At 37.0% G+C, this 15,637-nt stretch overlaps 1 protein-coding gene across 6 annotated transcripts in view; it reads left to right on the top strand.

Moving 5' to 3' along the window:
* The window catches only part of PDE1A (phosphodiesterase 1A), a gene marked incomplete at both ends in the record, with an annotated part of 354,419 nt that overhangs the window by 79,620 nt on the left and 259,162 nt on the right, over positions 1 to 15,637 (top strand). For 3 of the 6 annotated variants that reach the window (XM_082841414.1, XM_082841413.1, XM_082841415.1), the window contains one exon: positions 13,152 to 13,204. The exons of the other annotated variants lie outside the window; for them this stretch is intronic. In XM_082841414.1, coding sequence (XP_082697540.1) covers positions 13,152 to 13,204 — 53 coding nt within the window. Of the gene's footprint in view, positions 1 to 13,151; positions 13,205 to 15,637 lie in introns of those variants that run through there. 6 annotated transcript variants of the gene reach the window in all.

The following is a 15,637-nucleotide window of genomic DNA, read 5'->3' as shown; positions in this document are numbered from 1 at the left end:
TATAAGGAATTCTGATTTCTTTTAGTAGTGAGTGGTATATAGGAAACAAACTTTGGGTGCTTGGTGTGCTAATTGCTAATGGTGTCTCGTTGCTTCTCAGCCTTCTCAATGGACATAGCTAGACATATATATTATATTCATTATCTATAGTTCATGCCAGTACCTCCAACTTCTGTGCAATACCACAGGATATATTTTAGTCTTCCCCTTTCTCATATGTGGAGTTCCCTTCTCCAATCATGAGAAAACTGGCTCTTGATATCCTTAATAATCCTTTGCTCAAGTCAATAGAACTTTTTATTTTTGATAAAAGATGAAAAAATTGATATAGAAGAATACATTTTTGTAAAAGAATAACATGCATGTGTAGTGAAAAAAAAATTTGTGGGAAGGGGATAAAGCTGAAGGAGGGCTGGTATTACCCAGTGTTTAAGCATACTAAAAGCTACATTAACTAAACCAGTGTGATATTGGAACACAAAAATCAACAGAACAGGAGATAGACTGGGCCAAATAAACATGAAAATTGAATATTTGATAAAAGTGACATTTTAAACTAAAGGAAAAAATAAACAATATTTTTAAGAAATAGTATTGGGATAATAGGTAATTTGGGTAATTTGGAAAAATCAAACCATATCATACTGAGACTATGCCTTAAATTTTAGATACTGTTAATTCATTTCCCAAAAGAACACTATTTTTATCTGAATTATTTTTTAAATGATGCAGAAAATATGTCAAGAATTTATTTTTCTTTTGCATGAATAAAGAAACATAGGCATTTATTGGAATTGAATAGGAATATATAATGCCTGCATATAATTAGGAAGAATAGATAGCTGACTATGTGGTAAAATTTAAAAGGCACCTATAACTAAATAGCATTTAACCAACCTACCATAATTACTTAACTTTAGAGTTCTTGATAATCATGTCCTGGAATTTAATTGCAAGTATTTATCATCTGCTAATACATTAGCAGATTTTATTTCTTTGTCAGGTCATCTGGCTCACAGTGTCATATTAAGTAATGAAACACAAAATAGTTAAGTTTTTACAGAAATCAGTATGAGAAGAAAATACACAGAATGTTGACTCTAGATGATTGATGTAGTTTAAGAGGTGAACATCGAGAGATCAAAATGTAAGTGCTGGGATCCTAGAAGTTAACCCTGAGAGAAAGTTGAAGAGACATAAGAGACAGACTCTGACTACTTAAATAATATGCCTAGGGCCAGCAGAATGTCACTTTAAGATAACCACAAAAAAAGGTTATCCAAGTGAACGCCAAGCTGAAGAAGACATAGAGCAAATTTGTCTCAATCTTTTCTTGGATTCATATCTCTATTGAGTTCCCACACATGTCTTCCCCAAAGAAGACATTCCTTGGAAATTTTAAATCAAGGCATTAAAATAGGGAAGGAAAAAAACCCCAAAACAATTCCTTGAAGTGTTGTCATGTAGAAAGATGATCATATTTCTTCTTTCTGTGACCCCCAAATTTTGTACAGTTAGCCCATATCTTCCTTTTCTAGTTATTTCCATAGACAGCATTAATTGAAGTGAGTTTGGTGTACCTAATCAGAAAAATTACCTAACCTCCATAGTTTACTGGTTTCAGAACTTTTGTCTTACTGAACATGTGATTGTTCCAGCACAGAAATTGCTTTCATTAAGACCATCAGTGGCTTCCATATTGATAGCTTTAAAAGAAGCATTTCCGTTCTCTTTTTACTTTTTAAAGTTTTAATTTGTTCTCTTTTTAATTGCTGTGCACATTTGGCACAAGTGACACCTTTCTCTTACTTGACATTCCGTCCAATTTTGTTGTAGGAAAAACTTTCCCTCCAACTCTCTGGTCTCTCTGACATCTTCACTGATAACGCTTCCCTCTCTATCCTTTCACTTGCCAGGATTTTGTTCTTGGGTCTTCACTCCGCTAACCTACATGTTCTCTCCGAGCTATACCATCCACATTCATAGTTTTATATTTATGTTGCAATACCTCCACCTTCCACACACACATTTTATCTCTATAACTGATTTCTTTTCTCTCTCCCTGTAATTTAAACATCTAATTGCCCATGAAACATCTCCTTTTGGGCCATCCTTTGGTATTGCAAACTCACTATGCCCCATCAGTGACCTTTTAAATTTTTAATTAAAAATTAATTAATTTTTAATTAAAAATTTTAACTTTTTAATTTTTAAAATTTTTTATACAGCAGGTTCTTATTAGTTATCTATTTTATACATATTAGTGCATATATGTCAATCCCAATCTCCTAATTCATCCCACCACCACCCCCAGCCCCATCAATGAAATTTTGATCATACTTTTTTCTTTTTATTTCATTATTTTTCTTTTTATTTCATTATTCTTCTTCTTACTATCTGATTCTTCCCAGTTGGTGGTGGTACCATCCACCCGGATAATAAAGCAGAAATGAAAGTATTGTCTTAAAATCCTTTTCTTTCTCATTCAATATACCGAATTATTCACTAAGCCCTAACAGATACCTGTTAGTATCTGAATAGGCTTTCTTTTCCAATTAATGCCTTTGCCTTACTTCAGGTCAGTATCATCTCTCACCAAGATTAATTAGTAACAGACCTTTTACTGATATCCCTACATCCAGACTTGTTCGTCTCAAAAATGTCTTCCACGTGTTTATCAGTGAAGTCTTCCAAAACTGTAAAGCCGAAGGTGCCATTTTCCTGACTGTAGCCCACCAGTGACTACCCATTGCTGGTTGAATATAGTCTAAGCTCCCCATATGGCACATATGATTTGTCATCTGTCTGATTTTCCAGCTTTACTGCCTGCCACTCTCCCACACACTTTTACCCTCAGTCATAGGAAGATACCTTCCAGTTCCTTAAAACTATGGTATTTCATGCTTCTATGTTGTTTTTCACCTTCCTTTGCCTGGACTTTCTCCATTTCATCTTCCTAGTAAACAATTCTCCCCTGCTGAACTTCTACTTACTGGCTAAACCTTGCTAAAACATAATAAATTCCTCTATGAGTCTTTATTTCTCTCCCTTCTGAGTTTCTTTTGTCCTTTTTATTTATTTTATGAATCCATGTATTGAATTGGATTGAAATTACTTTTAAAAGTGGATTATTTTTTTCCTTTTAAACTTGAGCTCCCCGAGGAAAGAGCCTGTGTTTTAATAATCATTGTTGTCCTAACCCCCTGGTACATCTTTTGTCACACTGGCCAGTGAAATTAAGCCATGTTATTTTTAAAGGTAGTGTATAAAAGGCAAAAATTTACCTAAAACCAAAATTTACTTTTCAATATCCATAAACAGTGTGTGCTACATTGGAGACTAAATACTCTTTTTCCATACTCCCAACACAGCCAGATTTCTCTTTGTAGTTGGAAGAGATTGTTGTTTCTTTGACTGTATACCAGGTGAAGAAGTTAGTATAAAAAAAGGTCCCTATCTTGAAATACAAGTAGCATGCAACAAATGAAATTCTTATATTATGAGAGATTCTTGGGGATGGAGATCAAGGAAACAGCAGATTTACTTCTTTGAGCTCAGGGGCACTTGTGAGTAAGCCCTTTCTGAGATGAAAATCAAGAGGAATTCTGGAAAGGTTGAGAAGGTGAAAAACTTGACAGTGAAGGTTCCTTCAGATTCCAGGAGTCTATGATTCTATTTATAACAAATAACTCACTATCTCAAGGCCAAAAATGGATATCCATGAGCTCCTATACTGAAACAGTGTATACATTTAAAACAACAGCAATGTTCTGTATTTGTAGAACAACTGAGGAAAGTGAGTTCACAATCTCCACAATTTTAAGAAGGTTAGAACCAATTAATAATGATACTTGGAGCTCATCATTGGAAAAGGGAATTGTTAATGAAACAGGAGCAAAAGAAGAGGGAGAAGATAAAAATGCAAAATGACTGTGAGAAACAGAGAAAGGGAATCAAAGTGAATCATATTAGATGGCCTTAATCATTGGAGGCACTAGTGGTTAAATGCACGGGCAATGGAGGAAGGCAGTCCTGGGCTCAAATCTTTGCTTGGCCAGTCCCAGTTGTGTAATATTAACTATCTCTAAAATAGGGATTCTAACTCCTGTGCCAGGTTGTTGTCAGGAAACTTCAATGTAGTAGGGTTTGTAGAGTATTCAGAAGTGCCTGGTTCATAGTATGTGCTTAGTGAATGCAACAGTTGTCAATATTATCCTTGTAGTGGAATCTAGTGGGTAGGTAACCACATAGGTAACTCTGAACTTTACAAGTCTATGAATGGGACCCATCCAGCTTTTTTGGTGAAGGTTAAGTATCTGTCTAATAATGTGATTTTGAAAGAGGGTAGGGAATTCTAATTAATGAATTAATTTTTTAATGATTTGGGTTGCTGGTGAGCATGATTTTAAAAAGGGGATTGCATTACAGACATACACCTCAGCATTGCAGAGCCATTCTGTATATTGAGGATAGAACCACAACTTCATTTATATATTTAATCTGAATTGTTTTTTTCCTAGAGTTTGTCAGTGATATTTTGACCAAAAATTTTATTTATCCACTTTTATTCAGTAAAGATTATACAGCAAACAAGTAGTAAAACTTAAAATTTAAGACCTCCATATTTAATCTGCTTTTTTCGGTTCATTTACCCATGCATGTGTAATGCTTACATTGTGAGAATGACCCAAATCAAACTAATGTGTCTCTGAAATCAAGCCTGAATTCTTGCTAGGTTGGTACCTAATTCAAATGATCAGAGTATTATATTTTCCAAGATGTGATAGTAAACCAAGATGCCTTTTTCTTGAAGATCTGAAATTCATCTGAAACAATTAATAGCAGAGGGAAGTCTGCTATTAAAACATATTCTAGTGTGATTATGGGGAGGCAATGTTAGTAAGAATAAAGATATCAGCGTCAGATAGAACTGGATTCAAATCCTATTACTATAACATACAAGACATACAGCCTTTGGCAGCTTATATAATTTTTCTCAATTCTAGTTTCCTTCAGTGTTCCTTGAAAGTAAGAAAATCTACTTTCTAGGTGTGTTATGTAGAACTAACTGAAATAGTGCATATAAGGTAGTCTGCCTAACATATAGTAAATGACTGATAAACACATATCAACTCCCTTGCTCCCATACTTTCCATTGGGCCAGGTGGAGAAAAGAATAGATGAGGGAAGACTGTCATTTTCTAGGACTATAGAGCAGGATAAAAGTTCATAATGTTTAAAAAAGATGCAGAATTTCTAAGATAGACTTGGTTTCCAGTATTTTGTCAGATATTGGGCCTTGTGTTAGATGATGCAGTAGAAAATGTGTTTGGTGCTGGGCTTGGGAAAATGTTCAGTGACCAGCTTAAATCTGCTATGGATTTAAATTTAGAGTTTAATTAAATGAATGTACAAATAAATTATGGTAACTATAATATGTCATGGAACAATTGATAGGAATGATGCATTGATATGAAAAATAAGATCATACTTCCAGAGATGAGATTTACAAGGGTAGATCATTTCAATGCATATGGAATAGGGGAAAGTCAGCAGAAGTAGAGAGAAAAGCTAAAGTGGACTGAGTTTTTTGAGAAGTGAATGGATAGAAGGGTACAAATATATGTGGTCTGTAGTTATTCTCTCTGTTAATAACATTTTTATTTTAAAAAGGTATAGGGGTAAGCGAACTATTTCTTTACATTTGAGTTATTTATATAGAACCTACCACACGTACTATTAAAAACTTGGCAAACTGAGTGGCTGCTTCCATTCAAAGTCAGTGTGAGTCACGATTATCTCTACTGCTGTCTAATTCTAAAAGCTTTGAGAGTCAATAGGCTAGCATTTAGGAATTTTCCATTTACTAACATTGATTCAATACGTTTCTTGGTGGTAGCTCCACACATTTATTCATAGGCATTACTGGAAGCTTAAGACAGATTTAAAAATACCTGCCAATTGGATTTAAAGTCATGTTGAAACCAAGCTTAAAATTTGGAGGAAAGCTGGTAATGATGACTCAGTACGGAAGCTAAGTTAATGATTTAGTGATGAATTTCAGATCTGCAGAGAAACTGAACCAGTCTCAGTGTGCAACTACCTTTAGACAACTTTCACTGACTGAAGAATTGCAGATAAGAACATTTTTGGCATGTTTCGAGAGTAATGGAATCCTTTGAATCAAATGCTTTTAAACCGTGATATCACATTGATTATTTTCCTAATTGCAACTCCTCTTCTTATGTGATGGTGCAGCCTCTGTGATTCTGCAGGCTAATGTGACGGGAACCACTCCACACTGCTTCAGTAACAATGTACCCTCCAAATCATATGTTGTTGCCTGGTGTTTAGGGCTGATATAACACTGCTTGCCTTTCCTCTTAGCCTGTTTGCTGAATATCTATTCATCCTTCAAGGCCCTGTCCAACCATCTCTTTCTTAGTCCTCTGACTCAAAGCGGATTTTACATTAAGGAGGTCTCTTTTTTTTATGTTTATTTAACTACTTACTATGCAAAAGCCACTTCCTTTTATAGTAGATTTAATGTTGCTTGATACACATTGAGCGGTGGGTTGGTGTTTGGTTATGAGAATATTTTTTAAATGATTCTCTTTGTTGTTGATGTTTTCACAGACTGTCACACTCATTCAAAGGAAGTTGTTTGACTGCCAGCACTAAAGGCTGTCAGAACTTGTGGGAGTGCTAAGTGGAACCAATCAAATTCTCACTGACCTGTTTCTACACTTCAATGACAAAGAGGAATTCCTCCTACTTTGTGAAGTGGAAAGGCTCAGCTCTCATACCTGGCTGAAGAGTTAGCCAATTTGGGGGACAGATTTTCCTTGCCACTTGAAGCTATAAACCTGGTCTTCCTTATTAATTAATTTTAGAAAATAATTCTGATGTAATTTTTATTGAATAGACAATAAACTTTAAGTCTGACACACAAACAAGAAAATCTAGTTTAAATCCATTAACTAGGTAGAATGTGCTTTTTGCCCCAAGGCAGAAAACATTTTTAGTCAAATTGAGAACCATTTACAAAGTGATTTTTAGATGCCTTGTCAATTTTAATATCCCCATTGTATTTATTCTCAGATAAGTAGAGTTCCTGATTTGAAGAAGTGTAATGACAAATATTTTAAGATGAAACACATACGTAATTATTAGAAAATGTTTTGAAGCATTGCAAGAGATCAGTGAGAATCTATTTTTAGGTTATTACAGACAACACATGAGGGAAAACACATTTTCGGGATAACTTGACTAGATTTATTTTTAAGGTAGTCAGGAACAGTTAGATGTTCTGATCTTCCCCTTAGTTTATTGCATCCTGCAGAATGGATGTATTCATTCACTGAACAGATGGATGTATACACAAATAATTGCACAAATTATGATATTGCTATGAGGGAAACAGTGCTGAAGTTACACAAAATTCAAATGGGCTTGTCAGAGTAGTCACCTCTGTGAGGAGGGGAAATGGCAGCTGCATATGAGCAGTGGGCAGGAGGAAGATCATCTTAGGCAGAGGGAGTGGCACATGGAGAAGAGGCAGGAAAGAGTGCCAGTGTCGATGGAACAAAATGCCAGTGTGGCTAGTGTGGAATGAGCCAAAGGGTCAAGGTTTTGAGATGGAAGTATAGGTAGATGAGGGCCAGATAGGGCAGAAGGTTAATATTGTGGTATAGGTACTCACTATGTACCCACAGAAATGAATGAATAAAAAAGCTTCATAACATAATGGGAACAAGGTGATTTTCTCTCTTCCATTTTGATGAATATGATCTTTCCTTTTTGCAGTCAGCCAGGCATCCATCTTCTTCATGCAGCGTGGGGAGTGGGCTTAATATTATCAAAGTGAAAGACAAATAAGAGGCCCAGCTTTGAATACCTAAATGGAAATTTTGAGCCTTCAACAAGACAATAGTGCTGAAAGCCAGGCTTTGTTCACACCAAAAAGGGTTTCCTAAATTCCTGTGATCCAGGCTCATAGACTTGAACACTGAGTTTATTATAAACCATGGACAAAAGACACTCAAGAGATAAAGTAAGGGATTTTCTGCCATGTGAGATGGGGAAAGCATACCTCTTCTGCCCTGGTAAAGGATAGAAAAGGGAACCCTGATAGAAGGCAATTTATGCAAATGGTCAGACAAGGTTTTTTGACCTCTTACCTCTGAGCTGAAATCCCAGGGTGGGGAGCATGTTTCATTGAAAGTGAAAGCTTACAGCACAGTTTTCCAGTGACTTAGTGAGTAGACTACAGCAGAATAAAAATGGTGGTATGGTATGGTATGGTCAATCCCAAGACTTCCTCAGTGCTTGTGTTGGATTGAGGGCTCAGAAAGTTCTGCTTGCCCAGTGGGGAATTCAGAAGTCAGCTGAGATGGGCCAGTGTATCTGCCATGCTCTTGCCATGCCCACAGCAAGGGGTCAGGGGATCCCACAAAGAAGTCAAGCATTAACAACCTTGGCAAAGACCCAGACGAAGGATGTATAGGGGAAGGAAAAAATTTCCCTTTATGCTTTTTGGGTTCTTCTGGCTGGTCTAAGAATTAAATTGACATGAGACAGATTAACAGGTTAAAATCAAATTTAATTACATATGTAATGGGACCACATAAGAAAAATGAGACCCAAGGAGAAGTTAGGCAATTATATAAGATGGCTTATATGCCATCTGAGAGAAGGAGAAGGAGTAGAGTTTGGGACTTCAAAGGGGAGGAAGGCAATTCACCTGGAGACTTTGGTCTCCAGGTCCAGGAGTTCCCCCTACCACAACTAGCCCATATTCTTCATAGATATCTATGGTGATAATGCTCTTCCTGGATCAGGCCCTTTATCTAAATTCTTTTAGGCAGTTAAGGAGGTAAAAAAGAAAGACTTCCTAAGTTATTTGTTTCTTAAAAATAATCAGCCTAAAATAATCCTCCTGCCAAAGAGACACATTTTGGCGTGGCAAACTTTGCTTCCCTACAGATGTGACTGAGACTTAGAGAGTCTTGCAGCTCCAGTAAAGGCTGAGATTGGGCTCAGTTAGAAGGAGATGATCATAGTTCCCAAACTGATCCAACTGAACAAACCAGCCAGGGATTTCAGCAGTAGATGTCAGCAGGGAGCCAAGTGACCAGACAGATAAGGGACGTGTTGCAGATTCCAGAGAACACAAAGGAGAGCAGGAACCTGCTGGTTTGGGTCTGAGGCTACCTTTTTCCTGCCACTACAAGGTCACAGAAGCCCACCTGTCTATAAACTCAGATACCTCCTTGAAGAAAAACTGTGGGTTGGAGGAAATACATAAAACTGAACATTTACCAGATATGACTAAGATTTTAGAAAAAGAATATACAAGAATATGATGAGGTAGCATTAATTAGCACTTTGTGTTAATTCATTCAATAAATAACCATTGAATGTGTCTTATTTATCATGCACAGGGAATACAACAGACACTAACCCTTGTCCTCCTGGAGCTTACATTCTAGTGAGAGTAGTTCCCAATTGAAGCTATAGAAAAAAAGAAAACAGAAAACACATAATTAGAAAAAAGAAAACACCTAATTAGAAAAATAAAGATGGGACAATTTATTTTCACATTCAATAGTAGTGTGTTATATATCTTTAATTCCACAACAATGGGGATGAAAAGTATTCTGGTGGTATGCATGACCTTGCTGTGGTTAAGAAGAACTAAAAATGGTTACAGAGTTTATTCCTGCTTGGACACTAACTTTAAATAACTTGACGTCTTAACATGCAGTCAGTCATAGAGTCACAAAAATATGGGGCTGGAAAGACATCTTAGTTTGACTGGTAAGGAAACAGATGTGCAAAGAATTGAAGATACAATCACTGCTATAGTTGGGATTTAAATATATGTTCCTTGACATTAGTCCAGGGCTCTTTATAATGGAACAGAGCTTCCATTCAGATCTTAATAGAACATATTCATTGATTACTTCACCTTGATATCAATAGGCCCTTTCTTGGGCAGGCTCTTATGAGTATGGAGAACACAATGGGCCATGCAAAGATGTTTAAGTAGGGTAGAGGATTAGTAGAAGAATAGACACTCATTAGAGGGGTTAGTTTCTTCTGTTTCTCTTTAGCATGTGAATGATAGCCCAGAAAAGGCCCAAGCAACCTTAGAGGCAGAGTGTCCACCAAGGTGACAACCTACTCAGTAGGGGTAAAAGTGAGGGCTCAGGAATGAGGCATCTGGGTTCAAATCCCAGCTCTACCACCTATCAGCTAGCTTCATAATCAGTTGGGAACCTTGTAGCAGGAAAGTTTTTAAATAAAAGGTCAAATGCTGTCTCTAACAGTGCTGAGTTTTTGTTGTTGTTTGGTTTGGTTTGAGTTCTGGCACATTTTTAGGTGAGGCTCACGGTGTGAACAGGCAAAGGAGTTTTCTGTGGGAGGTAATGCCTGTAGGCAGAATGAACTGTCCGGTCTCCTCTTGGCGAGGAGCTCAGGGCTGTGAGAACAGAGGAGCTAGGGGGCCTCGAGGAAGGTTCGGAAGATGGAGGAGATGAGATCTTGCCGGTGGTGTTGATGGTGCCTTTGCTGTCTGAGCTGGACTCAGAGTTGCTGCCCCTGCAGTAGGCGCCCAAGCCTGGGAGGATGCAGATACAGATGGCAGCAGAGGAGCAGTGGATGGAGGGGCCACTCAGGGTTGTGCTTCCAAGAGACACGCAGGATGAGGCTTCTTGATTCTTGTCATCTGGGTCAGGGGTCGATGACAGTCTTTTCACACTGTTGTCCCTCTCTGAGCTCTTATGCTTCACAGCTCCCGCCAATAGCTTTGCCTGGGAGAATTTGTTCTTGGTGCTTGTATGTATGTGTAGTGGGTGGGAGTGAAAGGGTTAGGCTAAGTCGTACTGTAAAAGGGTTCACCATAATAGGAAAAATACAAAAATCATTTCTGATCCCCACCCCCAGAAAAAAACTATTCAAAATAAATTATCCTTAGTATATTTTAATAGGAGATTTAGTCTGTTTATTTTTATGATAAATTTTAGTATTTTGCACAGTACAGTTGTTAAAGACTATATTTTTGCAATTTAAGCAACAATAGTGAGGTTTTTTCATCTTATTGAATACTACATTAAATTTGAATAAGTTAACAAAGCAAACTTTTCTCTCAAATATTAAGTTTAAATGCTGTTAGAGAAAAAGTTAATGAAAACATTTAAGAAATACATATTTTTCTTTGTGCCAAGTGACTAACTTACAGTTATCTTCTTAGGGCTCCTTAAGTTCTAAGATTGGATTTAAAAATAAATATAGTGTAAGATATAAGTGGGAATCTAAGTTTTCTACCTTAACTTCAGAGCAAAAAGAATATAAACCTAATGCAAGCAATGATGTTATTTTATGGATTTTCTGTAATTAGTTTAACAACGTTCAGATTCTGCAGTTGATAAATCAAGCCTTTGAGCCTCAAGTAAGATTGTATACTTGCTTGTCATTTGAACTGTACCTTGGTTAGATGTTTATTAGTATTCCTGTTGAGTTCCTTCCATCATGTTAATGAAGAAATCATCTCAGTTTTCTAAAATCAAAGTAGACAAAACGAAAGTTAATAATAGAACTAGGACTAGAACCCGCTTATTTTATTTTTAGTTCAATGCATTCTCAGACTGATTCCATTTCCTAGTGTGGATTAGAACTGCTCAATATGATCAATGATTTATTTTTAATTCTCTTCTTCTTTGTCTCTCCTCTGGGAGGAAAACAAAAAGTTGTTCTTGCTCCTGTGGACATATTTAGAGGGTGCTAAGAGCTACAGGTTGTCACCATAATGATCATATCCCCCTCTGTGACATTTGGTCCTTATTTGTATGGATTATTCAACTAAAGCATGTGTGTCTCTCAGTTTTTCACCTTTTATTACATGTATATTTTTAAAACATTTTAATCATGCTTTGAGATGGTTTATTTTATTACATAACATACCTCTGGCCTGGAATCTCATGACATTATCGATTGAGTAGAAATTTTTTTAGTGATTTAGATGCAGGAATGTCTCCAAAATAAGTTATATTAAAATATGGGGATTCGCCTTATCTGTAACTTGAACAAAAGTCCCTGCAGTGTGAGTCTAAGTCTTCCGAGTAAAACAATTTTTAATGTAATTTATTTTCAGCTGTTCACAACTTCTTATATCTACTTTTCTTTCTTTTTATTTTCATAAATTAAAATTTGATTGTATACTATAAAAACCTTAGGTTCCCAGGGAGTTTTGGGGGACTTAAAAAATTGTGTTTGTGTGTGTGTGTGTTTCCATATCTTTTTTGCAGTTTCCCCTCTTAGTTGGAAAGCTACACTTGGGTACAGATATCTGGGTACAATGTCACTGATGGAATTAAGAAATTTTTGTTTTTCTAACTTTTGTAGCTCCGGCTAGCTTCACAGGGGTTTCTATCAGTTGAAATGGCATCTTCGACTTCAGCCAAGTGTAGGTTATTAGGTTATGAGTGCCAAAAACGTTGAGTCGTCTCCACACTTCATCCAGCAAGAATAAAAGCAAGATTGTAAAATAATTATAATCTCTTGAATCAAAGCCAGCCATGCAGCCTGAGTCCATCTTTCTTCATTAATTTGTATACAGTTCTTATTTTAACAGAACAAATTTTCAGAGGGTACTCACATGGGACTGCTGAACCAGCTGTACAACTTTTATTTTGAAGAAAAAAGTTGAGCCTCAGAACGGGCTGTTTTAAAGACAGGGAGGGACTTAGCTTTTCCGAGCTTGACCAGCATGTGGAAGGAGTGCTCTCATGGCTGCAATAACCTAGGGAGCTCCTACCTGGGTGCCACGGGGGTAGGAAGGTTTCTGTTTGTTTTGTTCTGTTTCTGAGGGTCCTGTGCACTCCTCTTGTCCATGTCAACGTGACTCGGTGTTTTTGCACACCCTGCTCTGTGGGGGAGTGCCCCAACGTGCCTGTCTTATGTGGCCTCTATGGACACACTGCTCAGCTGGCAGAGAGCAGGGAAGTTTTCTCGAGCACCCAAAAAGAGAAAGAGAAAACTACTTTTTCCTTCTGGGCTCCTTGCAGCACAATAGATCAGGATAAGCTTCCACATTCTCTCCCTGGATTTCTGGAGTGGTTTCCAGGAACAAGTTAAACTTTCACCTTTAAATGGATGACCATGTCACAATCAGGAGGAAACATCTCCAAAGACCCATCTTTAGGTAAGTCATGCTACATCCTAGGTGGCTCCAGGGCTATCAGGAAAAGTAATTTCTCTTTTTCATACTTAACTTGGGAATTCTGGCACTAAACTACGGCAAAGCAATAAAGAGTGTGCCTGAAGTTTAATTTAATGCATACTGAAGGAGTCCTTTTATTTTCTATTTTCTGAAACCCTATGCCCAAGCTTTTATTAATTCTTCAAAATGTATTTTAGAAATGCATTGCATTAGCTTTTTATGCACATGAATGACATAGCACTGGAAAAACTTCTGAAACATTATGCAATCCCTCCCTGTTTCTAGTGGTTGCATAGCCCTGTAAATGGGAAATGTTGTGCTTGGTTCTTTCAACTGATTTCGCTCAGAAGTAGTATTTCACTGCTGTGAATGCTACACTTTTTTGAAGTAATATATGGGGAGACAAATTTGAACTTGATGGCTATTATACTAGAGTGTGTACATCTTACAGCTAGTTCAGGAGTATCTGTATAGCAGTTAAAGAAACAGTAGGGCAATAGGAGATATTTTACACTGGGGTGGAATCTTGGGCCAGGCAGAATGTAGATCTAGTATAATGGATTGGGCTAAGGTTTTATTTTGAGGGGAGAGACACTCTTTTTCTAAGACAGCAGCAATTTCTTCATTGACTCTATAACTCCTGATTCTTTAGTTACCTGTTATGTGCTTTAGAATCCAGAATTGGGAATTAAGAATTTTAAAGTAGCTAGAAAATGAACACAAACAATTTCTGCCTCTTAAAACGACAATTTTAAAAAGTTAATTGTATAATAAATTTGTGTTTCCCCCCAGGTAATATCTTAAATATAGCAAAGATACTACATGTTAACAATACTAAATGTTAAAGTCAATTTGCAGCCACTGGTTGTTGATCTTGAATTAACAACAGGATGATAGAAGTTTATGGGTGGAATTCCTGACATTCCATCGTTGTTAAATAATGAATAAGAGTGGGCCTCAAGGAGTATAGTTATATAAAATGTTTCAATTTTATATATTGATTAAGCATTACAACAATATTATTAGTAGAAAATAATATACTCTTGCAATGCTTAAAACAAAATGTTAGCCCAAATCTGTTTTAAAACCTTTTGAAGATAAATATTTTTAAATCTATGTTATGGATTTCATATAATGTGTCTACTTATATATGCATTTGTAAATTTAACCAAAAATCCAAAATGACCCCCCCCCCCCGCAAATGTGTATTCGCCTGCCATATTTCTTATGGCAGGAACTGGAAAAGTTCTTCCAGTCCCTACATAATTCACTTCTATTTTCTCTCAAGTGCATGTGTGACTTCAAAGAGGTATGAGAGTTGCACAGATAATTCTAAACTCAACCGCACTGAGGCATCGCTTGAAGAGGGCACCTTCAGAAGTTCAGGAGGGCAAGGTTATGTTGGATAAAATCAGATCCACTTAGCCATCAACTTTAGTGTATTACTCCATTGTGGAGCTGTTGTGATTTGTGGCAGGTGATCTTTCATTGGTTTATGCCAAATCCTTGTCTCCTCCTGATAAATTATATGCTAAGGTGCCACTCGCAGGGGAATTGCAATTCGACTGTGCTTCTGTTATTTTTCATATAAAGAGCAGATCCTTTGTGGAAGGTGGGATTCTTTGTCCAGATAATTAGAATAAAATTTGGTAAATTCAAATGATTGCTTTATGATCCTGATGACCTAGAAGAGAAAACACAGCTACCAAAGAGGACATACTTTCACCCAGGCAATTATTTCAAGTAAGTGTTGAAATGGGTCCCTGACTGAAAACAGATTAAGGCTAGATGTAGGGTGGGACTGATTGGTCAACTGGCATGTTGACAGCTGACTTTGCTTTAATCAGGATGTGATTGTGATGAAGGAAAAGGGAGGTGGAGAGTATCTTAAACGATCCAAATGACTAGATGTAATTCCTCAGAGAAAGTTTTAGGCTGTTCTTTAGTAATGGGCTTTCTAATAGCTAGTTTGCTTTTGGGCAAGCTGGGAAGTGGTTTAAGCTTGGCGTTGGCATCTTTGGCCCATATCCCATGTCTCACTTCATTTTCTTTGTCAGCCTCCTTTCGCAGCTCCCTTGTCCTCTTGGGCTCTTCCTGGGCTGTCCAGCCTTTCACACTGAGACATCCTTCTAGGCCTGCCCTTTCTGGTCAGAGACCCATGTACCAGACCTTTCCTTCTCAGTATGTACTTGTGTACACCCCGCTTCCTAAGGGCTTTGCACACTGTTTCTCAATCCACATGGTAAGCAAATCTGTGCTAGAATGTTTCATATGTGCTAGTTTACAAGTTTAACAGAAAATTTGTGAAGTATCTTTGCTTTTTATAAATAATTCATTTAAAATTTTAGTCTTTAAGAGAGATCAGCCCAGAATTTATTTTAGGAACATCTGACATATTGACACCATTCAAATTTC

The sequence above is a fragment of the Leucopleurus acutus genome (genome assembly GCF_964270905.1).
Source record: "Leucopleurus acutus genome assembly, chromosome: 6".
NCBI classification, from domain to species: domain Eukaryota; kingdom Metazoa; phylum Chordata; class Mammalia; order Artiodactyla; family Delphinidae; genus Leucopleurus; species Leucopleurus acutus.
This window is presented reverse-complemented; position numbering and strand designations above follow the sequence as displayed.